Genomic DNA, 23862 nt, shown 5'->3' with positions numbered 1-23862 from the left:
ATTCTTCCTGGTTGTCTTATTGTCATCCAAGCTTCCCCTGAGAGTACTGGGATCAATGTCTTTCTCCTTAAGCATTCTGAGGCTGGTGATCATTCTTAATGACCCCCCCCAAACAGAAGACAGGATATTGAGAATATTAAAGTAGCCAGACCTCTCCAGACTTGGAAATGAGTCCTGTATGCTTGGCTAAATTTCCAACTCTAGTGCCTGGAAGCTGGCCCTTAGTTTGAAATCTGAGACGTCAGTCTTAACTGTCAAATTGAAATCCTTTTCCTGGGGGCACCTGGGTGACTCAGTCAATTAAGCATCCAACTCTTGATTTCTGCTCAGGTCAGGATCTCATGGTTGTGACATTGAGCCCCATGTTGGGCTCCACTCTGATAGCTCGGAAACTGCTTGGGATTCTCTCTCTCTCTCTCTCTCTCTCTCTCTCTCTGCCCCTCCCCATAGCATGCTCTCTCTCTCTCAAAATGCATACATACATATATACACACAAAGTCCTTTTCCTGGCATTAACCTTGTGGTCAACATTGTGGAAATCATGCAAATGCTTGCCTCAGGAGCTCGAAACACAAACTCACCTGTGCTTCCCCACCTTGCATTGTCATAGAGAATTTTATTTTATTTATTTTTTAAATATTTCATTTTTAAGTAGTCTCTACACCCAATGCAGGGCTCGAACTCATAACCCTGAGATAAAGAGTTGATTGCTCTGCTGACTGAGCCAGCCAGCTGTCCCTGTCATAGAGAATTTTTAAAACTAATCATCATCATCATCATTTTCCCCAGATTTGGGGTCCCAAAACTACCATCATCCTTTCATTGATGCTGTCTCCTTTTATATCTATAGATGCAAAATGCATTTTACAAACAAACTCTTAAGTGACTTCTCAAATGTTGAGATGAACAGGATATCAATGAAGCTGGCTTTTAGCATCATACTGTGAGAATCAGGATCCCCAAAAGTTTAGAATTTAGGCCATTATGAGGTCATCCAAAGCAAAAAATATTAAGAAATCATAATATCTACATTCAAAATTCACAGAGCTCTCTCCCCAAAATAGGCCTCCACCCATGGTCATGGAATCATAAGTAAATTTACATTCTTACATAAACTCCCTCCTCTTGTAAAATAGCCAATACACAACTGAGGACACAAGGAATCTCACCCAATAGGTCTCAAGTCAATTATGAGAGAAGAGTGTTTGTGCATGTGTTACTTTCCCAGCCGGTCAAGGGAAAAGAAGGACAAAATTTTAGACCTTTCCTATCTTTACTAGTCTACAGTGGGTTAGAAACCTATTTTAGGGAGATGCAGAGGACTCTAAAAGATTGTTTAAAAAAAAAGTTAAATCAGCCTTTCTCCACTTGGAAAATCACCCCCTTTCAGCAAAATGAACCCCATGCACTGAAAGCCAGCTGCTCCCAGAGAAGTCACTAGATCTGCTATGTGGCCAAGTGCTATCTTCCTGGGCTCTGGGTCTTTCTCTCCTGCATCCAGCCCAGGTTGGGCTTCTGGCTTATGCTCAAATAAGCATTTATTAGGTAAGTTACACAGGCTGCATATTAAGAGTATTCTTTATGCACACACAAACTGCCTGGAGGATTTATTTTGTATTCAGGATTAGCCATCAACTCTAGAGTCTTTTATTTTTTATGTCACAGCATCTTTAAAGGGAATTTCTGTTGCTTTGATAGTTGGCATTGCTGCAGCCTTGGGGAACTCTCTCGTCCTGGCTAAAGATTTGGCAACTTGTAGAGTTTACAGCAGCATGGGGAACCTGCTATCTTTCTTCCCAGTGGTTTATTTGGGGAGGGGGGAGGAAGAAAAGGGTGATAGGTCAACATAACAGATGTTTGCATTTAGAATGAAGAACCAAGGAGGTGGGGTTTCATTCTGGAGATCCAGACTACAGATAGCAATGATGAGATTTCAGAGGAAAGTCATGAGAGTCAACCATACCAAGCCATTTACAGTATTCATCCCCAGTATTACCAGTTGAAGTTCCTCATGGTGCCTGTGTTGCATGTCAGCTCTTATTGAAATGATGTAACATTCATTCTAGATCCAGCACTCCAGTTAGAGGTGTCTCTGGTGCCACAACCAAGGTATTCATGCAGAACTTCTCTAGAGTACATCTCTTTTCCATTCATAGTGCACAGAAGCAATACTTCCATGGAGGGCACTATTTTTAAAATTGAAATTTGGAGATGGGGCTTCCTATTTCCAGTGATGCTCAAACTCAGATCTGTAGCTATAGAAACAGCATAAGAAATCAGGGACTATCTATTTAAGGTCACTTGTCTAGAACATGACTATCATAAAAGGGATAACTTTGCCACAGCTACAGGGAAGTCAGCCAAAGAATTACTGTGCTGGGGACAAAACCAGGCATGAGACACACAGACACAGATTCTTCGGCTGCCAGACCTTGTTAGATCCCATGAGGCAAGAAGAAAAATGGGGTTGGGCTGCGCCATTCCTGGTATGCCTGGAGACCTCTGGCCCCGTGTGTGCAAGCACCGCGTGGGGGGAGTGGAAAAAGTACGGGGCTGCAAGTAAGAAGTTGGCCAACTAGCCACCCATGCAACCTTAGATGAGTAACAACTCTGGGCCTTGATCTGTCCATCTGAAAAATGGGGATGTTCACGCCTGCTCAACTTATTTCCCCAGCTCGTCAGGAGGTGCAACAGGAAATGGATGCACATGTGCTCCACAACCTAAGTAAAGCCCACCCAACTCCACCACTGTGTCGAGCAACTACCGCGTCTCAGGGCGCTACCTGTGCAGCACAAGACCCCCACCCACCTTTTGCCGGGCTATGGGAGAGAAAGGCTGAGGTCTGAATGCGCTTTTTCCCTTCTCATCCAAGGCAATTAGGGCAGAGGAAACAGCCTCGGCAGTCTCCAAGGAACTGTGGCTCTCCTGGAGCCCCCAAAGCTGCCTCTAAGCCACGCGCCCCCTCTGGGTGCCTTCCTCTCTAAGAACAGAGCTGCTGATGGCTAGAGGCCCTGTGCGCTCTCCAGGTGCGATCAATACTTCCTGGCTGGCTTCTGGGCGCGGGGCCCCTGCGCTCAGCCTCTCCAAAGCCGCAGCGCCGCCCCACTCCCTGCCGCTTCGGTGTTGACATAATTAGACCAAATCTTGAGAGCAAAATAAATGTTCTGTTCGCCTTACAGCCAAACAGATGTTTACAATTCAAATGAAAGAAATACAAACGGCAGGGATTTTTTTTCTCCCCTTCTTCATCTCCAGTGATCGCTCGTTTTTTCTGACACATTAAAAATGTGTAAGCGATTATAGGAGTTTCCTGTCCCTGTTTGTTCTGCGGGTGCATTTCTGCGAGGTGCGCGTGGAAGCTGGGTGGGGTAGGATCATTCTCGGCTGCTTCCTCTCTAGCCCCTCGCCCTTCTCAATCCCAAATCCCTGGTGTAATACCCTCCTCGCTCCTCTCCTCCCACAGCAGATATTAATTGTAATCAAACGGCAAAGGGATAGTGGTTTAATTGCAATCAAATAGGCCTCAGATGAGGCATCAGCTGCTAACTGCCCTATTTCAGGGAAGGATATACCCTTGCAGGTATAAATGGATTACCAGGTTTGAAAGCGCTTCTTCCCGTGCAGATTCGAGGCAGAACAAAAGAAAGGGATGTCTGAGCGGGGAGACCTACTGGTTTAATGTGACTGTGTGTGTGTGTGTGTGTGTGTGTGTGTGTGAGAGAGAGAGAGAGAGAGAGAGAGAGAGAGAGAGAGAGAGAGAGAGAGAGACACGGAAAGAGAGAGAGAGAGAGAATTAATCCCCATTTCCCAATGCAGGGAGTGCTCTGGCTTTTGGTGATTTTCAAAGCAATAAAGAAATTAGAGAGAAGACAGTAGGCTATGGAAAAAGATCTCCCCTTGCCAGCAAAAAAAGATTTCCAAGAAACCATGCCTATAGACCCTTTACTATATGAGTTTTAGACTTCATATAAAGGAGACTGGATTTCGACTCTCCAGCGTCTGTATTTGGGGACTAAAGAGGCAGGCAAGGCTCCAGGTGTGTTTCTGGCTCTGTTTTCAAAATGGATGAGCTATAGAGATGAGTTTGGGCAATTCTCATAAAGAGAGATTCTGGGGGTTCTGACAAAAGAGAAGCAAGGCTTTCCACCCCACTCCAATCTTAACGCGTTCTGGGAGCTGCTGAAAGAGCCTTTGGCTCTTCCAAAGTCGAGTTCCAAAGCTCAGGGCTCTCACAAAACTGAAGGAGCAGAAGCAGCTCATCCTCCCAGCCCAGGCAGACTGTAGGCAGCCAGGTGGTGGGGGGGCGGGGGGGCTGTAGAAGGGGACAGCAGGCAGGTTTATCTACCCCATTATTGGCATGCTGGATGATTGATGCTAAACTCCATTTCACAGAAGCATTTTTAAAAAATTAAATCAGATCTGACAATGTTTGTACCACAGCGTAACTGCCTCCTCCTTGGCGTGCCAGTCACCTCTAAGCGATCTGACAAACTCCAGCTCTCTTAAAACGTGCAGAGTTCAGATCATATTAATTCCCCAAAAATGTTTTGATTCAAAGTAGTTTGTATTTTGTGTAGCCACGGGCAATCCAGAAAGCGCTCCTGCCTGCCCGTGGCCTGGTCCGCTCCCTCTCCGCGTGGCCCAGAGGCTATGGCGGTATTTAAGCGTCTGAAATTAGCCTGGGGCTGCAAGGCAGAGTGATCACAAAGCGAAACAAGGGCGCTTCCCCCTCTTCACTTTTTTTCATTTTTTTCTTTCTTCCTTTTTTTTTTTTTTTTTTTTTTTGAGTTTGCCATCCTGATTTCTCAAAAAAGACCAGGGCCAAAATGTCACTTTCCACCCAAATATGGGAAAGCTGGGTCTTCTCATCTCCCCTCCATCCTCTTCTCAAGGCCATAGCCCCCTACCCAATTGAACCCCTAACCCCTCAATTCCAATCTGGATCCACTCATTATTAGCATCATCATCATAGTCGTCGTCATCATCAACATTGTTCTCCTACTATTAAATTCTCAGAGCAAGAAATGAAAGGGACCAGCACCTGACAAAGGGGAGGGGGCGATGAGGGAGCCTCAGAAGATTCTTGGGGAAAAGAAGAGTGGGCTTTCCTTTCTTTTTAATGATTAAAAACACAGACGACTCCTGTAAATAGAAGCCTCATTTCTTCAAGATGCCTTTTGAAACCCAGTATCTGAATATTCAACGAAGGCAAAGCCCCACTCTGTACGTACAACATTAATATGATCTCTGCAGAATTTGCTACTCAGAAATATTAACATATCAAAGCCCAAGCCGGAGGCGAGAGAAGCTATCGATACTCAAGCACAGGGTAAAGTAAAGATTATTGGTTCTGATGGTTGGAGTAGCGGAGCTGCGGGCAAAATCGAGCACACCATTAAGCGAGAGTGAGCGTGCGGGAGCGGCACCTCCGAGGCGGTGGCAAATATTTTATCTAGGTGGTAATTACCTCGTTGGTGCCCCTCTTCCGGGCTTTCTTTGGCTATCCGGCCTTCATTATAGGCAAAAACAATGTAACTACCACTTACTGAAGTGAGTCAGAGAAATGGTATTTTGTTCTTTGCTAATAGAAGTGGCCAAATTTAAAGAACTGAGTGCTCTTCCGTCCTCCAACACACACACACACACACACACACACACACACACACTCACACACACACACACACAGCAAACCAGGACAATCTCTCCCTGGTGAACTCATGTGGGGCACTTAGGGATCTTTCTTCTAGAAGAGCACTTAGGAGTCTTTGGAAATGAAATCTGTTTTGTTCCTCCCACAGTAAATTCTGGAAATTGTCAGAAATGTAAGTTTATCAGAGAACTTAGCAGGGGAGGAAAAATGGCAAAAAGTTGTGCTTTTCAAGAAATCATGTTTCCTGTGGAGAGTCACCTCGAAAGTATGGATTAAAAGAGAAACAGGCATTCCTATCTAAACAAAACCATTACAGAATATGGCAGAGTGCTTGACTTAGTGTCCTCCTGATTTATGATGAACAAAGGTGACTTGAGTTGTTTATATTAAGAATCCAATGCACTACCATGACAACAGAGAGAAGGGGCTTCCTTAACTTTTCTTCAAAAATGGGGAGTCCTGAGATTTAGGGCTGTGTGGGATCCAGCACGATGTACACAACCTTTAGGCAAAACTTCCTTGCTATCCATTTGTAAATTGTCATGAACATTGATTGTTTCAGAGTAACACACGCACACAGACACACACTTGGTCTCCTGGGCTCAAACAATTTAACTGGCTTTTCTCTTAAACATGTGGAAATGGAATAAACTCAGCAGCTAAATTCTGAATTCCTTCGCAGGGGTTGAGGGAGGGAGGACTAGGGTTTAGTCACACAATACAGACAGAAACCCCAAGTTACCTCCCCTTCCTCTTTGGAGCCATGCTATTCTCCTAAAAGATCAATATTTGATTTAAAATAGCAGGCTCCACCTGATTTTCAGGTGATACGGAGTGACACCAAATTCTACAACAACAATAAAACATCACCTAAGGAAGACCATTTATGTGCCTGTAATAGGACCGGACCGCAGTTCTCATTTTATAGTTACCCAAGAGCGTTGACCTTTCTTTGGGGCATGCTGCGGGGGTGTCCCTTAAATCTCTCTCCAAAAATTCAACTAATTACACAGCCACCTCCCTTCCAGCTCCCGCCCTCGATCTCAAATAATTCCCACCCTCTGGCAGCTATTGTAAGATCTGATGCAATTTCCAGGCATTTGAGAAGGTGATCTTGGAACAAGTGCGGAACTGAACGCGTCGACCGCAGTAGCGCCAGCCGGACTCTGGGAGGAGCCGGCTCTGGGCGCTAATTAGTGGCGCTGTCCTTCAGCACCACCGACGTCTCCATGCGCCCTCAGTGTTCAGCCTCACCTTTAGTGTGACCGTCCCAACAGACCCAGATCAGCACACCTCACCTGATTCCTCTTTCATCGTGCATTTTTAATCCCTCCCTTCAACAGTATATGTATTTTATTTCAATTTTTTCTAGTCTGGGCCTATTTCATGTCACTTCAATATGGCTGAATATTAGCCTGGCTGGTAAGCATAATATTGCTCATTTTAAGAACTCCTCATCGAGCAACACTAGTAATTTTTTGAAAAACCTCTATGGGGTGAAACAACAGAGTTGAATGGCTATTTTGCATTTAATGGAAGTTCCAAGTACCCACTATGACAATCGTCAAGTTCCAAAAAAAAAAAAAGCAATCTTTGTTTTCTTTCTTCCTCAATTTAAATGGAATTTCACATTGGACATTGGGTTCTAAAGCCTGCCGTTTAAACATGAAAGAATCCATTGCTTTCTTTGGAAAAGCACTGGAATCTTTCAACAAGCTTTGAAAGAGATGGACAGGGACTGAAGGACATTTATTTGGTGCCATCAGAAGTGACTCAGTCTTTAGCAGTTCAGTTACTAAAGACAACTGTGACCCTGGAGCTGGAATTAGTCCTGGTGAATAGGCCACATCTTATTAATTCGTATGAAGTTGGGATAACAGCTGGTCCCCTTGCCTTGTGTGCTCCTCGGGTTACTCAGCTTGCTGGGAAAATGAGCTTCAGAGGCTCTGGGTACAGTTAAGTGGGGAGGCCAGCAAAATCTGCACTGCCTTGAGGCCCTTAAAATGCCATAGTTCAAAACCTTTTGTCAGAATAGAACATCTGAGATGCAGCCCCCTTCAGTGTCTGAGCCAAAATCAACAGCTCTCAACTCTGGCCTTCCCCCCCCCCCCCCACCTTCCGATTCCATGGGTAACTCTGGATTCAGATGTTTTCCTCAACAGATGGGAACAAGAAAGCTTTATCCGGTACAGTTAACACCACCTCCTCCTCCCACCTCCCTTAAAGAAAGAAATGTTCTGGACACTTAGAAAAATAAGGGCAGCTACAATATTGGTGTTTCATTAGCCTTCCCTGAAGCCTCAACGAATCTAGCCTTTCACAGTATCCTTCAAAGCCTCAAGCTAACACCATCACCTCAATCACCCAGGCGGTGGCTGGCACATTTGGGGCTAAAAGAGACCAGAAATTCTGCTTGAGGATGTGGTGATGGGGAAAGGAGGTGTGACAAGGATTTTTTCCCTTTCTTTTCTTTTTTTCTTTTTTCCCCCTTCTAACTTTGATTCTGTCATTGTTCCATGAGAAACAGCAAATCTCTTCTTTTGTAGGTCTTTTGGGAAGAGGCTAGATCCAAGCCTCAATGGAGGAAGGGACTATGCCTGTGTTGGACAAAAGTAATTGACCAAGAGTAATTGTTTTCTTAATCATCAGACAAGTGTCTGATGGTTACAAGCACCACCAGATCTTCAAAACAAAGTATCAGATGAGAGAAGAATGTTTCATTTTAACATGTCACTTACCTCTTCTTATCACTCCACCTTGACCATTGAGAACAAGCCCACACTGGGCTTCCACGGAGCCCTTAATAAAAGAAAAAGAAATAAAAGCACTCAAATAGATACTAATAGGTGTGAACACATGAGTTAAGTCTTTCAATCTGCCCCATTCCTTGAACCCCCATATCCCAATAACCCTGTAGTAGACATTTAAAAGCAACCATTGAGCTGGAGCAAGTTTGGCAGCACACGTGATTTCAAGGGGGAAAAAAGTGCCAGAAAAACCACAATCTAAAAGTTGTATAAATCTTAAGGTATGCATTTTGCAGCACCATACAATATTGCACTTCAAAGCACCTGAGTGCCTTTCATCTTGGCATAAGGGAATGAGAAGCCCTTTGAGTCCCCATCAAGGCACATAGCATATATACAGACAGTTTCCACGGCACTTTCTGCATGGAGCAAATTACACTGAAAGTGTCAAGTCTGGCACTGTGGGTTTCTTGGGAGCTCAGAGGAGCCATTTCAAGTGCAGGCTTCAAGATATCTGATGTTGGTTCTGCTTTACCACAGAGTAGGAGTATCCTACCCAAAATATGCCTTAGAGAGGAAACACCTTCAGGTTCACTCACTGTAGGTCTTCAGGCTCCTAATGGATTGAGGGATCATTTGAGCTGGGAAGAAGGAAAGGGTTTGCTGATTTTTTATTAAGAAAAATAAAAAATTTCTCTCTCTGTCTTTTTTCTCCTGAGTTGAAATGTGTTAAAGGCTCATTTTCCTTTACAAACAAACGAGGTATTGGACATGAAAGAGGCCTTGAAGGGTGTTAACCTACCCAACAGCCCGTGAAGAGTTAAGTAAATGCGGAGAGAGTCGGTGCATAATAAAAACCCACTTTACAAAACAACCTTTACAGCCCTGGCTCCCTTTCGCTTCCCCATTTTCACCATATTGAGGCAGGCCTGTAAGACCCCCCTTTTCAACCTACTCACGAGCTCTTTCTTATTTTAAATGTTCTGCCTTAAAGTGATTATCAAATCAATATGAAAAAAAAAAACTTGGAGACTGAGCATAAATTAAAGCAGTGATGGGAAAAGGTGTGACAGTTTCCTTTGTTGGCCATAGCAAATCTTTTTAGGGGACTCAAAGATGGAACTGAAGCCACAAGACTGTTTGCATCTGTTAGGCAGACTTAGACCGCCCTCCAAACCATTGGACTTTCACTTAAAATTCTGTGCAGGGAAAAGTATATTTACATTTGTTGCATTTGAAATGAGGCATATGCTGATGAATGTTTTAAAAAGGAAGAAATAAAAGGAGAGAGACGGGTTTCTCCCACACATCCCCTCCCTATTTCTCTTTTTAAAAGTAGCTATTACTTTTTTTCTCTTTCTTTTTCATTCTGCCAACTAAGTCCAGGAGGAGTGGAAGAAAATAACTTGCCAGATTTACAACTTGCTTCATATATATATATATATATATATATATATATATATATGGCATGTATCTACATACATAACAATGATATATGCATATATAGATGTGTCTATAGACATAGATACATAAATATGTCATATATCATACTCCTCAAATTCTTTTAGTATCTTGGAGTATATCCCTCAGTATGAGCAATAAACTGAAAAGAGGAAACCAAGAATATAAAAAAAATATAGAATTAAAAAAAGGTCTTGAAATATCTGAAATGTAGAAGGTAAAGGGCCTTGAAGCTCTCCAAGGGAGTGAACCGCTTTCTCTCCCATTCTCTGGCACACTGTTAAGATGTTTATTTCCTTAGAAGAAACGAATCTTGGTCTCTACACTTAACAAACTTTTCCCCCTCATAAGTAAAACATGTTGTTTGGTCGGATGACATTGCATAAATGACCAGTTGAATGGCACTAAGTCGAAAATTGGATAAACTACGGTGTTCTTTTGCACGGGATTCGCTCTTTGTCTGGTGCTTGCAAATGTTCTAATCCCCTCTTTTGAAAAATGCCCGGCTTTGTGCCTAGCACAGAAAAAAAATTTGTACAGATACAAAAAAATCAGCAGCAGACGCGGCTATTAAAAGGAGTAAATAGGTTTTAGTTGAGCTAAGCATTGAATGGCAGATTTTTTTCCCCTCGAGACATAAGGGGATCCTTGTGAAAAATGTAAAAATGTTCTGAGTGTATAAAATTATTTTGTGTATATAAGTGGAGAAAGTCAAGGTTTATGGAGCCAAATCTCTTTTCTTGTGTGCCGATCTTGCACCTATGGTTCTTTGTTGGGACAGTAAGGGCTTTCACTTTAATTTCAAAATAATCCCTTTGTCGGAGGTAAATGAAGGGAAAAGATTTTCTGTGCGCAACAAGGGATCTCTTACGTCTCCAACTTGTGCTCTTCCCGTATCTTCCCTTTCGTTGTGGAGGCTGTGGAGAAGCTGGCCCCCTTTGTGCGGACTGAAAAAGTAGGGACTCATCTACAGCTCCTCTTTCAGCCAAAAGAAGCTACAAATTCATGTCTTCTAAGTTCTTTTTTAGATATTTGTGGGTTCATTTGCTTGAAATATGGCTGGGGGCATATGTTTGCAAAATTATAAATTCTATTGTTGGCAAAGAATGTGCAAAAATACATTGAGGAAGAAAGTAGGAGACAGATACATCTGATTGATGGCCTCCACAGTATCTGTATTTCTCCCTCCCTCCCTCCCTCTCTTCCTCCCTTCGGTCCTTCTTTCCTCTCTCTTTTTTCCTCTTTCTCTCTTCCCTCCTGTTTCTCCTTTCCTCCCCCCCCCTTTTCCCTTCTCTCTTTTCCTTTATTTCTTCATTTCCTTCTTTTTAAGGAGTTGCATCTTATGTAAAAGTTAATAACCTGGTGAGAAAAATAAAGTTTGTGAATTACCCAACTGGGTGGTGGTTGGGGGTGGGGGGAGGGCTCCTTAGAGAGAATTAGGCTCAAGTCCACAACCTCGTAAACGGCGTTGTGCACATTTTTTTCCTTGGGGTAAAATTTTGAGAGTTGCATTTGCAATTCTTTACTTTCCACAGCAATCTAGTATATTCGGGGAAACTTTTGCTAGAGCTCAACAAAGTCGCCAGAACAAACCAGTTCCCCAATTCTTAATAAGTTCCCCATAAGCTCAGTCTGGGATAAACACCTGGCACAGGCGGGTAGACCCAGCAAAGCGCAGAGACTGAGGGTGCGATTGGTCATCAACTTATCGGGTCTTATCTGAGTCCCGATGGCTCAACCAGCCACCGCGATCTCCTCCATCCCATCCCCTCAGGGACAGAAATGAGGATTCACAACCGACTTCAGTGCAGACCGACCGAAAGTGGGGGCCCGCAGCTAGCCAGACTCCCGGGCGTCCAGGTGAAATGCCTTGATCCAATGAGAGTGACAGAATGGCACACGCCTCCTCTAATTGTTTTGATAACTTTCCATAAGTGGTGTGTGTGTGTGTGTGTGTGTGTGTGTGTGTGTGTGTGTCAGAGAGAGAGAGAGACGGAGTGACAGAAAGAGGAGAGGAGAGGAGAGGAGAGAGGAGAGGAGAGGAGAGGAGAGGAGAGGAGAGGAGAGGAGAGGAGAGGAGAGGAGAGAGGCGAGGAGAGGCCGGGCGAGGCGAGACAGCTTACAGTCAGAGCTTTAACGGAGCGGGAGGGGGAGGGCGAGGAGGGGAGGGCGCAGACAAATTCGCTGCATGCTTATTTACCTGCAAGTCGTCTGCTCCCGCGGCGGCCAGCCCCAGGCTGGGCCCTGGCAGGAGTCTTTGATCTGGATGCATTCCATACTGAGAGCCATGGCTCATGAGGGACAGGTCGTGGCGGCGGTAGGCATCGAGGCAGCCCAGCTCCCGCCTCTGCTCGTCCAGGCAGGACGACTTGAGCGCCCGCGCATTGTGCAGGTTAATAAAGTCGGTGGGCTCCCCGTGGTGGATCTGCTGGTAGTACTGTTGAGAGTGGTGGAGCGAGTTCAGAGAGTAGGCGTCGGGGGTGACGGCCGGGTGGCTGTGCTGAAATTCGTAATGGAAGGACTGGTGGTGGAGCGGGGTATACTGGTGGTTAGTGGAGAAGTAGGGGGACGCAAACTCTGTGCCGGTGGTGGAGTAAGTTAAAGGAGAGGAGGAGGAATAGGCGACAGTGGAATTGGCTACGGACTCCAGACAGCCAAGCTGCATCAAACGGTAGCTGTTTGATCCGTCGTGACGTATCTGGAAGGAAGAGGGGGAAAAGGGAGAGCAGAAAAACTTGAGGTTTGTCATTTTGCAACCGAGGCGCCGCTCTCCCGGAGCCAGGAGCTTTCTCTGGCTCTCCAAGGAGAGCGAGCACGCAGGGCTGGGGCCGAGCCGCAACCCCGGCTCAGCGCCTTTGCCAAAGAGCCTTTGCGAGCAGGCGAACTGGGGGTGGGCGGCCTCGTCCTCACAGTCGAGAGGGCGGAAAAAAATCCCCCACCCTATATAGGTGCGGGTGACACCACACACACACACGCACACACACACACACGCGCGCACACACACAGAGCCCCTGCCTAACTTGCACAGGGAGCTGAGCGTCGGGAGCCAGGTTTGCGACTGACTCCGGGGCCACGGGGAGCAGAACCGGAGTCCACACGCACAGAGCGCGGGCCGGCGCCTGGCCGCCGCAGCCAGATCCCAACACCGACATTCCGCGGCTGTCCATGCTGCGATGTTCCGCCAGAGCTGCTCAAAATCATTATCCATATATTTACAAAATCCAGTCTGTGCAAATCGTTCAACTTGCTCATTTCCTTAACCATTTGGGGCAAGGAATCCGACCCCCCTCTTTCTGCTACACTTTCCTAGAATAAGCCCATTCCAAAAGGGGTGCGTTGTTCCCCACCCCCCTTGTCCACCTACCGCCCCCCCCCACCATCAGTCTCTTTACTTTGCCTTTCTGACTATCCTTTTTCCATCTCTATCTGTTTCTCCTCACCCCCCCTTCTTTATTATTAGGATTATGTTTTCCCCCTCATTATGGCAAATGTTTCTTAACGTGGCAGAGAGTTGCCCTTCCTGGCGACAGATGTCATAACGAACTTTCTCCCCTTTCCTTCCTTAACTTCCCCCGAAAGCCAGATTATAATTAAATGTAACGGTCCAATATAGATTAGAGACAGGGAAAGCTGCCACCACCGCCGCCACCGCCGCAGCCGCTGCCACACACACGCGCGCTCAAAAAAAAAAAAAAAAAAAAAAGTAATAATACCTCGGCATCGTGGACTAGTCCCGGAAAGGTAGTTGACATGTTGGGTTTCTCCGAAAGCTTACGATGCAATTTCCCCCTCCAAAAAAAGAATCGGGAAAAAAATCCAAACTTCTTGTATTTTCCAATTTTTTTTTAAGGAAAAAAAATGTTCTATAGATAGAGATCTAAATTGTAATGGCTTTGCCCGGATCAGATAGCTCCTTGCCTCGTACCAACTTAAAAACCTGTAGGAACAAAATTTTCCCTCTGCACAAAAGCAGCTCCCTGGAACAGATTTTGTACTTGCTGAGTATTTCTTTGGCTGATGTCGTAGGTCCCTTGGTAATATAGAAGTTTTGAAAATTAAGCATCAGCACTGAGAACTGGGAGGACAATAGGCAGAAGAGATTTATCCCAGGAGACAAGGAATAAATATTGTATCTTCGCCTAATAAGGAACTGGAGGTTCTTTCAACATTTTTATCCATTTTTTCCAACCTTTATCATGCTTTTCTATACCGACCGAGGTGGGGACTCATCTCTACAGAGAGCATTTGCACACATTTTATTGGGAAGATAAAGATCTAGCCTCGATATGTGTATATTAGGGATAGAAATATATATTAATTAAAGCTTCCTTTTACATGAGTAAGTGTTCATTCCTATTGGTTCCACTTTCTAGATGCTGAAAGCTGCTTTTTCCAACAAGCACCCAAATCAATTTCACCCAGATTGGGGTGACTGCCTTTGCCCAAGTGGAAACAATACTGCTCTTTCCATATTTACATCGAATTTGGGTTCTTTTTCCTTTTTTGAAAGGCAACACCCTGCGGTAGCTTACACTTTCAGCAGCTTTTAAAATAAATAGGCACGGTGGACAGCCCCAAGTTTTCATCATAAAGAAATGGTGTAACTGGCAATATATTTAAGAAAAATAAGAGAGAATAAAGACGTGTGACAAGATTCTACATTTAGGTAAAACGTTGTCTTTCACTCCCCAACCCAACCCATTTCCCCCCTCTTTTGTGTTTTCCTTCTTCCCTTTCAGAAACAGGGCTGGTTGGGGGTTGAGGGTAGCAGACCATTTAGCAGTGACACCAGGTATTTGAACACTATTACCCCAAAATAACCCTCAAATGTTTCGAAGTTATATTTTACAGAGAGGACAGGAGGCAGTGCACACCTATCTCTGTCTCTCTGGTGGATTTCTTGACTTTCAAACAGTATTTGAGCTTTACTTCGTTCAAAATTCAGTTTCCTCCACCAGGTGTTCTAGCACTTGGAGGGGCTCGTGGTGGCCACATGCCCGCAATACTGAGGCTTTGCAAGGTCCCCTCTCCAACCCTGTCTATCTCATAAGAACTAGCTGGCCCCATAGACTCATCTCAGAGATAGAAGGGGTAATTTAGTCTTAATTGCCATTTCATTTGGTTAGCTTTTATGTGTTTAAGCTGAGAAGGTGTCTTAATAATAAGCCGCAGGCAAACAGGCATGTGGCTTCTTTTTTTTTTTTTTTTTTTTTTTTTTAGGTCGGGGTTTGGGAGGGTTTATTAGGATCTGCTCATGCAGGCTAACTGGGGCTGTCACTCAGCGCTCTTTGCTTTATATAAATGGACAAAGGCACATGACAAGAATTGAAATGCACTGTCTGAAATGGAGATCCGTGATGCTTCAGCCCTGCACAAGGGTCAGCAGCCAACACTTGCTCCCTTTTTCAAGGTGTGCAAGCGTCCCCTCCCCCACCCCCAACTTCTTGAAATTCTATATTTTGGTCTAATGAAGTCAGGAGAATGAGAGCCCAATGAAGATGAAAAGAAAGAATGGTCAACTTGATCTTTAAGTAGGAGCGTGTAAGATGAGTGCCCTTGGCACTGAGGGGCTGAATCCCAAAATGCTTGCAGCGGAATCTTTTGTTTGCCAGGACTGAGTGAGGCCTCTATATTCCACCCACAGACGACATAAATAACAGTCTGTGGGAGTTAGGGCCTGCCCCCACGACCTAATCCCAGGCACCCCCACCTCTGAGAAGGCACAACATCCGCCCCCGCCCCAACGTGTAGAGCCCGAAGGTTATCTTGGGAATTGCCAGACTCGCTTTTCTTGTTGGATGATGTTGGTTTCCCTGTGGGTCCTAACTGAAGTGGAAAAGGATGGCCCCTTTTCAGAAGAGCCGCAAACCCCTCCCCCAACTCCCCTACTGTCAGATACGTCTTCATTCTAGGCGAAGGGACCTTCTTTCCCCGGCTTAGGTCCAGGCAGCAGACGTAAAACCTTCTCCCCTGGGAACAACGAGAAGGCTCGGGACTGGTGACCGCCTGCTCGGCCCTGCTGGTGCCAGCGCGTTTGGCCCATGTGTTTGTCTCCGTCGGGGAGAAGATCCACACGCAGCCCCCGCATCTCTGCTACTTTTGGTAATGAGCTGGCCTCGAGCTGAGTACATCCACAGAATGACCTCTAGTTGTCTCGTCCCTCTAGATACTTCAAGACATCACGGAAGCGCTGGCAATCTTAACTCTCCATTCCACTCCCTATCCCATTCTGTTTTCCCGAGTGACTTCCTGATACTAAGACAAAAGGCATCCAGGGTTCATTTAGTGTTTCTTGAACCCCTGTGGAATTAGAGGATACTAAAGATCACGCAGAATGAGGAAAAAAAAAAAAAAACCACTTGTATTTGTATTTAAAGGAAATTAAGCCGGGAGGGTAAAGTACGTCTCTTAGCTTTAAAGGGTCGACTTTGCCAGGGCCCACATCTGCCTTTGAAATCTCTCCTTCCACCCAATGTCCCAGCTTCCCACACCAGCGTCTGAACTGTAGGGAAACTCCATTTGGCCAACTGCTCCCTCTCGCCTCATCCCAACAACAACAACAAAAAAAGCTGTCTGTCCCTGAAAGAAAAGTTGGGGAAATCATCCGCACCATATGCACATACTGGTCAGCGCTCCCTTCCATCTGCTCTGGGGTTGCTCGGCGCGCCCCTTTTCTAAAGAAACTCATCGAGGCAGGTGTGTGGCTGTGCTTGGTGTGTGTGTGTGTGTGTGTGTGTGTGTGTGGGCGCGCGCGCGCGCGCGGTGGGCGCGCGCGCGCAGGATTTGTTTCTGTCAGACAGTTCCCCCGCCCCCCCCCACCATCTTCCCTTCCCATCCAATTAATAGTCTTGAGCAATTAATAAGTGCCATCTTGCTTGACCCAAAGGCTGGGCTTTTCAGCAAAGCTAATTCCTCTTTCTCTGCTTTGCCCCTTTCAGGGAGAGCGATTGGCCACACATTCTCCAGCGGGCGCGTAATTGAATTAACTGGCCACGGCGAGTTGGAGACATGGTGACAATCGCCTGGGGCTCCCTCCCTCGAGAAACCTGTAGTGAGCATCCCAGCCTGAGCCCAAGGCCCCGCCGGCTTCCGCCCACTTGAGCTAGCTCTTAAAAGCCTTGGAGAAACCCCGCCAGCCCCGCACCCTAGAAGCTGAAGACTCTCCCTTAGCACCCAGCACTTCTGTTCTGCCTTCTGATTCCATGCTCCACACTCCAGGAGGGATTGTTCTACCGCAGTCGCTTTAGGAATCCGCAATCTTTATATCTATCATTACTGTTTTGGTTAGGATCCTGGGCTAGAAAAGAGAGTTTATTAACTGTTTCCTACAATTCAGATGCTGGCATGGGAAACTTAGGTCCCTCCCTGAGCTTCTAGGCTGGTACCATACAAGTCACCCCAGTTTTCATCCAATCCCAAACAACTCTACTGAAAGGATGTGCCACCCACTGTGTGTTTGAAGTTGGTGGACAATTACTAGCAAACAAGTGTCTACCCTAACTTTATTAAACAAGGGTTTCTCCTTTCCCTTCCCCCTCCTCCTCTTCCTTCTTTTTCCTACTTGGGATTTCCTTTGCTCCTCCAAATGGATTTTGTGTGTTTTCCTGTTACCTAAATAGATTTCCCCCACAAAATTGCCTACATAATGCTAAGTGAAATGGAGTAGACTAATTATTTGGATATTTTTAACCAAAATTATTTTCTTGGATATATTCAAACCAACCAGAGTATCTTCCTTCCTCTCTCTTTTTCTCTCTTCCTCCCTTCCTTCCTTCTTTCCCTCCTTCTCTTTAGAAGGTAGAGATGAGATCAAATCTATTAAACTTATGCTTTAACAGAGTAAGTGTGTACATTATCTAATAATGAAATTTAGTATGTTCTGCCACAGTGGAGCATGAAGTTCCATAACCCAGACATGAGTTTGCATAATAGGAGATCATTTTCATGATTACAAAGACCCTGGCTTTGGAAGGGTAATTGTACGGGGAAACAGTGGAGCACTGAAGATGCAATATAGTAGGCAGATGTTTTTTCCACAAAGCAAAACCAGAGGTATGATCTGAATATCAGTACCTCTCTTAACCCTTCCAATCCTCTTTCCTTCCACTCTTTATTTTGGATGCACATAAAGAGCAGAGGAGCCTTTAGAGAGCCCAAAGACAGCCAAGGACTGCAGCATCCTTACTTCCTTCTTAAGTGAGCTCTACACCCAATGTGGGGTTGAACTCAGGGAACTCAGGACCAAGAGTCACATAGTCTACCAACTGAGCCAGCCAGGGGCCCCTGCTGAGTCCTATCCTAGCAGTATCTGGTTCTATCCTCGCTCAAGCACCTTCCACCTCTTCTTGCGTCCCTTGCCCTCTGAATGCCTCCTCCCTGGGTGGATAAGCTTCTAAGCTCAGCCTGGGGACTCTAAGAGCCAACAACAGAGGAAGCTCTCAGGACCCTACGGGGGCAGGTTGGGGGGGCGATCAGGGGGAGAGGAAAAGGTTCAAGTTTCACAATCTCTCAAGATTTTAATGACAATGGAAAGGTCTTATCCAAGGACCACTTTCGGTGTGAATCCTCTAATCTCTCCCATTTACTGCTCCTACCGGAAGGTAGGCGGGTGGGGACAATCCTTCAGGGAGCTAAAAGGCAAATGTCGACCACACAGTATCCTAATCCCTGGTTCATTCATTTTTCCTCATTAGTGATGTAAGATGGAGAGAGAAGAGTGTTCCAAATACCAGGAAAATTCTAGTCAGGAGCCAGGAAACTAAAACTTGGCCTAGCTACAAGGGCCAGGATAGTTCAAGAGGAAAGGTTTGCACAGCATGGACCTTTATAGGGAGGGACTCGAGGTCAGACACCCGCTCCCAGCCAAGAACGAATTGCTTGTCTTTCCTATTTCTATTAGCCTGACGCTGACCCTGAATGTTTTTGGAAAGGTTTCTCCATCCTTTTTCCAGTGATTATGTGATAACATTTCTACTTTCTCTTGGTAGTCTCTCCCCCTACCCCAATTCCACTTTCAACAACAGAAGGGCCACTTTGCGTAAAACGTTACCTAATTCCAAACGAGAAAAAGCAGGCCAGTTTATAAAAGAGCTTTTGGGATATTTAGGGGAAATTAACATTTCTGACAGACTCTCCAGTCATTTCAGTTTAAGGGTTGTCATTGATTTTTTTTTTTAATTCCTTTTTCTTCCTTTCCTTTTTTTTTTTTTTAAACCTCCTCCATCACGACCCTACCCCGCCCTCCGCGCTGTTTGTCAAAAGCCTAACGCGGATCTGTATTCCGCTTTAGCCTTGCAGCCGACAGGCAACACGGATTCCATAATCGTACAGAGAAGATGCATTTGCAAGCAATTAAAAAGCCTTGCGAATGTATTAGTCGAAAATTAAATAGAGGAACTCTCGTCTGAAGTCTTGTCTTTGATAACAGTGAAACTTGGAGCTGAGGCCCTCATCTGCGAGGGCAGACCCCTCGCCCGTGTGTAGCAGCTGCCGAGTTGCACCCAGGCATGGCACGGGCTCGCCCACCCTCTCCCGGGGCACCGATAGAACCAGCCTCGCCAGCCCTGCGGAGTCAGAGGGCGCTCACCCCCCTGCAGCCGCGCGAGCCCGGGAGGGCGCGGTGCTCTCGGGAGGGCGGGGGTGGGGGCTGGCTGGCTGCGCTCTTTGAGGCGGGGAGCCGGCTCACTGGCTCACTGGCTCGCCGGCTCAGGCTTCGCTCTCCCTGGGGAAACTTGCTCCTTTCCGCAAAGAAACCTGTGAGCTAAGGAAGGGCCACGCTCTGTCCTCTCCCGCCTCCTTCAGTGTTAAACCTTGTAGGGCGTAAGGGGTTTCTGAGGCTTGAGGGTCGTGTATGGAGCCCTCCTGTACTAAGCACTTTCACTAGGATTGACTCATTTGGTCCTGAGAACACTCCTCTCCCCACAGCGCAAGTAAGGAGGATTTGTATAGTTATGGCTTTGTTTTTACAGAGCAAAGAATAACAACAAATAACAGCAAGGATTAGCATTTGTTGAGCACTTACTATTGTCAGGCTCCTTACAAGCACTGTATCCTTTGATCCTGAAAACAGCCTTCTGAGGTAGGTATAGCTTGTACTAACAATCGTTTGAGGTAATGGGGGTCTAAGTGCAAGGAGGGAAACTGCCCGACTCTTCTTCCTCCGGCAGGTAGGCAAGCCTCCAAAGTGAGGCTTGAAAAGGTAGGAGTAATGGCCAAGGGGTCCCTAAATCTTCTGGCCTGTGCTGTTCGTACTGAAACTTTTCCACATTTTAAATTCCCTTCTTTGTATCTCTTGTCTCCATTCTTTTCTGGATGCCTGACAGAAATCCCCCACCTGGAGGCCCGGCCCAGGTTTTTTTTTTTTTTTTTTTTTTCAGAGACATGCCATCTTGACGTCTTCCAGTGGAAGTCTTCCGGACTCCGGAGGCCTCAAATCCAGTCTCTCTGAGCCTATCCCTCTCTTCTCTGGTGATGACTGTGTGCCCGGCGTCCAGAGCCTGTTACCTGCCCTGGTCTGTCTGTCGCGGGCCCTACCTCTGGGAGTCGGTGGCTAGCCTGCTGTGAAACTGCTGAACGCGGCCAGAGCCAGGCCACAGGCGACCGGAGGTTTCCACCAGTCTACTGCAGCACCTGCTCCCAGTGGGTCCGGTGGCGTCCACCTGTCTGTGGATCCAGCCCTAGATTCCAGGACCCCCTTGTAACCTCTGCAATCACAGGGTCTGGGCTTCAATCCCTATTCTACCGTAGCCAGTTATTTCATTTTTGACCTGTAAAACGGGAAAAAGACTATGAACTCTTAGCTTATCAGGATGTTGTGAGGCTCAAGGGAGTATATATATTCCTTGGCTGCAGGGAAGTTCTTAAGAAATGTTGGGTATTATTATTTGAAAGGATGGAGGTTGCTAAGGAGGTTAAGTGAAGAAAGACATTATTAGCAGGGCACGCTTGCTTCCCTAGAGTTGGTTTTTGTAGCCCTGGACAGATGGCACCAAAGAAAATCCAGCTGGGGGGAGCTGTAGGAGGTCATTAGGTCCTATCCTTTGCTGAACCAGACAGCTAAGCAAGTGACAAGGCCAGGGCTGGAGCTGGAACTCTGAAAGTTGCATCCACTCAGTCCAAAGCCTCTCACTCAGGATCCAGGGAAGGGACAGCTCAGTCCTCCTCCCCCACACCTCAATTCCTTTCCCTTTATGGCTAATTACTTCCAGTATTTGCTCCTGGCTTAATTAACATTGTGGTCTTTTAAATTTTAGAGTTTCATTTTTTCTTCTTCTCTCCCTTTCTTCCCTTCCCTCCCTCCTTCCTTCTCCCTCTCCATACCCTTCCCCTTCTCTTTCTCTCCTCATCCTTCTTGTTCTCCTGGCCTTCCACTCCCTCATGGGATTGTGCTCTGGTCTAGCTCGCTTCCTTCCAATGTCCACAGGTTTCTGTCTCTCTTTTGCTTCCATATCTTGGGCATCTTCTCAGTGACATGGGGGCTGTGAGAGTGTGTGCTTCTCCATTTTAATACTTCAAGTTCTTGTCACCCTAGTGCATATCTCATCACCTACCTTCTAACTGACCCCTGTTGATGTGTCTGGTTGCTGACCCTAAGCCCCTGCCTCTTCTCCCTGTTAGTAGCCTTGAGGAGCTTTGAGGCAATCAAGGCCTCCTGTTCCTTTTTTTTTTTTTTTTTTTTTTTTTTTTTTTACTAAAAGAGCTTTGTCTTCCTCTTCTGTCAATTACCCCAGCAAGCCTCTCAGAGGTCCCGTTTATTTTTCCATTGACCTTTTCTTCCTTATGTACTGGAACAATGCCTTATTATTTTATTTATCTTAATCTCTGGTGCAATCGCCCTTTATTCTTCAACTTGGCTGTGCTAGTGTTTGCCTTTACACTTTCTTGACTTCATTATGTAATCTTGCCGAATCTCCACGCTCTGTGCATGCTGTTTAGACCTCACGTCTGTCTTTTACTTACCCTTGAATAGTTTTGTTTTGAAACTCCTGGTCCATCCATATTTACCTTATTCCTTTGTTTCCTACTATCTGCTGCCTGGAATGTTCAGGGACATTGTCCAGAAATTTGTAACAGTTCTGCTTTATTACATATCTTACCTAACAGGACAGTCCATTACAATTTTTTTTCCTACTTTGGCCTGTCATTTTTGGTGGCCTGAGGTAATGCCCCTTCTGCCCAAGTCAGTTCTGGTTATAGGCATCATATGGGCATTAGACACAATTGCTAGGATGAACTGATCTCTTTTGATTTCCCTTTGAACAGTGGAGGATGGTGAAGGATGTGTAAATTCTGCCACTGACTGGCTCTGTGACTTCAGGCAAGTCACTTAACCACTCTGCTGTCTTTCACAGCCAGGTTGTATTAAATGGGGATAAATATATATGAATCAACTTTGTAATTGTTAGTGTGCTTTACAATGATTAGGTAAGATTTGCAAATCACCTTCTTGCTTGTAGAACAACCCTTCTCATGGGTTTGTATCAACCCTAATAGTGATAAAGTGTATTGCTTCTCTTCCATGACCCATCCTTTCCAACATTAAATTCTGCTTTCTCTGTCTTCAATGTAAACATTTCTACTGATTTCCATGTCAGAGCACTATCTTTTGAATTTTAGATTCAGAAGGGACAACTTTGTGTATTCTCCATTCTGGTATCATGAACAGCCTTGAGGGAATCTATAAGCATACTCCTGAATTCATTCCCTCTGTCTTCCAATGTTCTCTCCAAAGGATGGAAGTAGAAATCCCAGAAACACCGTATCACCACTACTGCCCTTTGGTAATCCTCTATTAATATTTTTTCCTGCTCTCAATCACTCACTCCCTTTCTCTCTCTCTGTCTTCAGATAAAGCACTTTACTGAAGAAATTACTGCAGAAGGGAAGACAACCACTCTAATGATTCTTGGAATCTTGTCCCCTTAGGCATATCCTGCCACTCTGGCTGGGAATGAGTCATGTCTTGGAATGTCCATTTTAGGAAGTTCGGTGAAATGGGGACGGTATAGGTTAATGTAAATCTTCAGATGTAAAAATAACACCTCTCAAGCCCTCCTTTTTGGAAAATTAGAGACCAAATCTAGCATTGAGACTTCTCTCTAGTATAAGACACTGGAAACACATATAGACTGTGATGTATGAAATATGTACTACATATTAGAAATACCTGTAATGAATGCAGACATTCTGATAAATAATACAGTGTAAGGTTCTTTGTATGATTGAACACTATCTACTTCTCATATATTTATGTGCCAGCAGTTAAAGAGAACAGGTTTCTTTCCCTAGTTAAACACGTTGAAACAGCATTAGGTCTTTTTAGGAGTGTGTTCCAACCTGAATGCTAAGATTTAGATGGTGACAAAACTAAGCACATGTAGATGCTGTTCTCTGGCACATCCAGTTTTGACTTAGAAAAGGAAGCTCTTTCAGTAATTATCTAGACTCTGGCAAGGGAGGAGGAGGAGGAGTAATGCAGAATGTTAAAGAGACCTCATTCTAATGTACTTTTCATTTACAAGGTCAAGTGTGTCTCAGGTATAGTCGACAGCAAAGTTCAAAATCCTTGAGATGCAGAAATTGTATACCTTGGCAATGGGTTTATTTACCATTGTTGTATAGATTGTGGTGGCCAAAATAACCCAAGAGCATTATTTTAAAAGGTCTGGGATTTTAAGTTGTTCATTCTAACATTTTTTCTCCCTTTTCAAAATCAGCAATCCAAAGATCACTCCAAAATCTGTGATTTTCCATAGTACACGGAACTTACTCATATTTCCACAGAAAAATAAGACTACTGGCCTATTAAAAAATAAGTGTAGAAAGTTCATCTTGTCCCTTCCCAAGATGGTATATCTAGCATGAGACAGAGGCTATTTTATGTTTCTTGCTAGGTTGGAAAGAATGCCACTTGTGTGGCTTTGAATGACAGAGTTAAAGTTCTTATGACACCATAATATTTATTCTCAGAAATGATTCACTGATTGGAAACAAGAAATGTTAAA

At 45.2% G+C, this 23862-nt stretch overlaps 1 protein-coding gene across 1 annotated transcript in view; it reads right to left on the bottom strand.

Annotated features, from left to right (window-relative positions):
- TFAP2D (transcription factor AP-2 delta) overlaps positions 1-13611 on the bottom strand; it is a 57062-nt gene extending 43451 nt beyond the window's left edge. The window contains exons 1-3 of the mRNA XM_042937318.1: positions 13573-13611; positions 12060-12557; positions 8390-8450 (exon numbers count right to left, since the gene is read on the bottom strand). Of these exons, the coding sequence (XP_042793252.1) occupies positions 8390-8450; positions 12060-12557; positions 13573-13611 (598 nt within the window). The remainder of the gene's footprint in view (positions 1-8389; positions 8451-12059; positions 12558-13572) is intronic.
- Between the last annotated feature and the right edge of the window lie 10251 nt (positions 13612-23862).

This window comes from Panthera leo, chromosome B2 (assembly GCF_018350215.1).
Source record: "Panthera leo isolate Ple1 chromosome B2, P.leo_Ple1_pat1.1, whole genome shotgun sequence".
Lineage (NCBI taxonomy): Eukaryota > Metazoa > Chordata > Mammalia > Carnivora > Felidae > Panthera > Panthera leo.
This window is presented reverse-complemented; position numbering and strand designations above follow the sequence as displayed.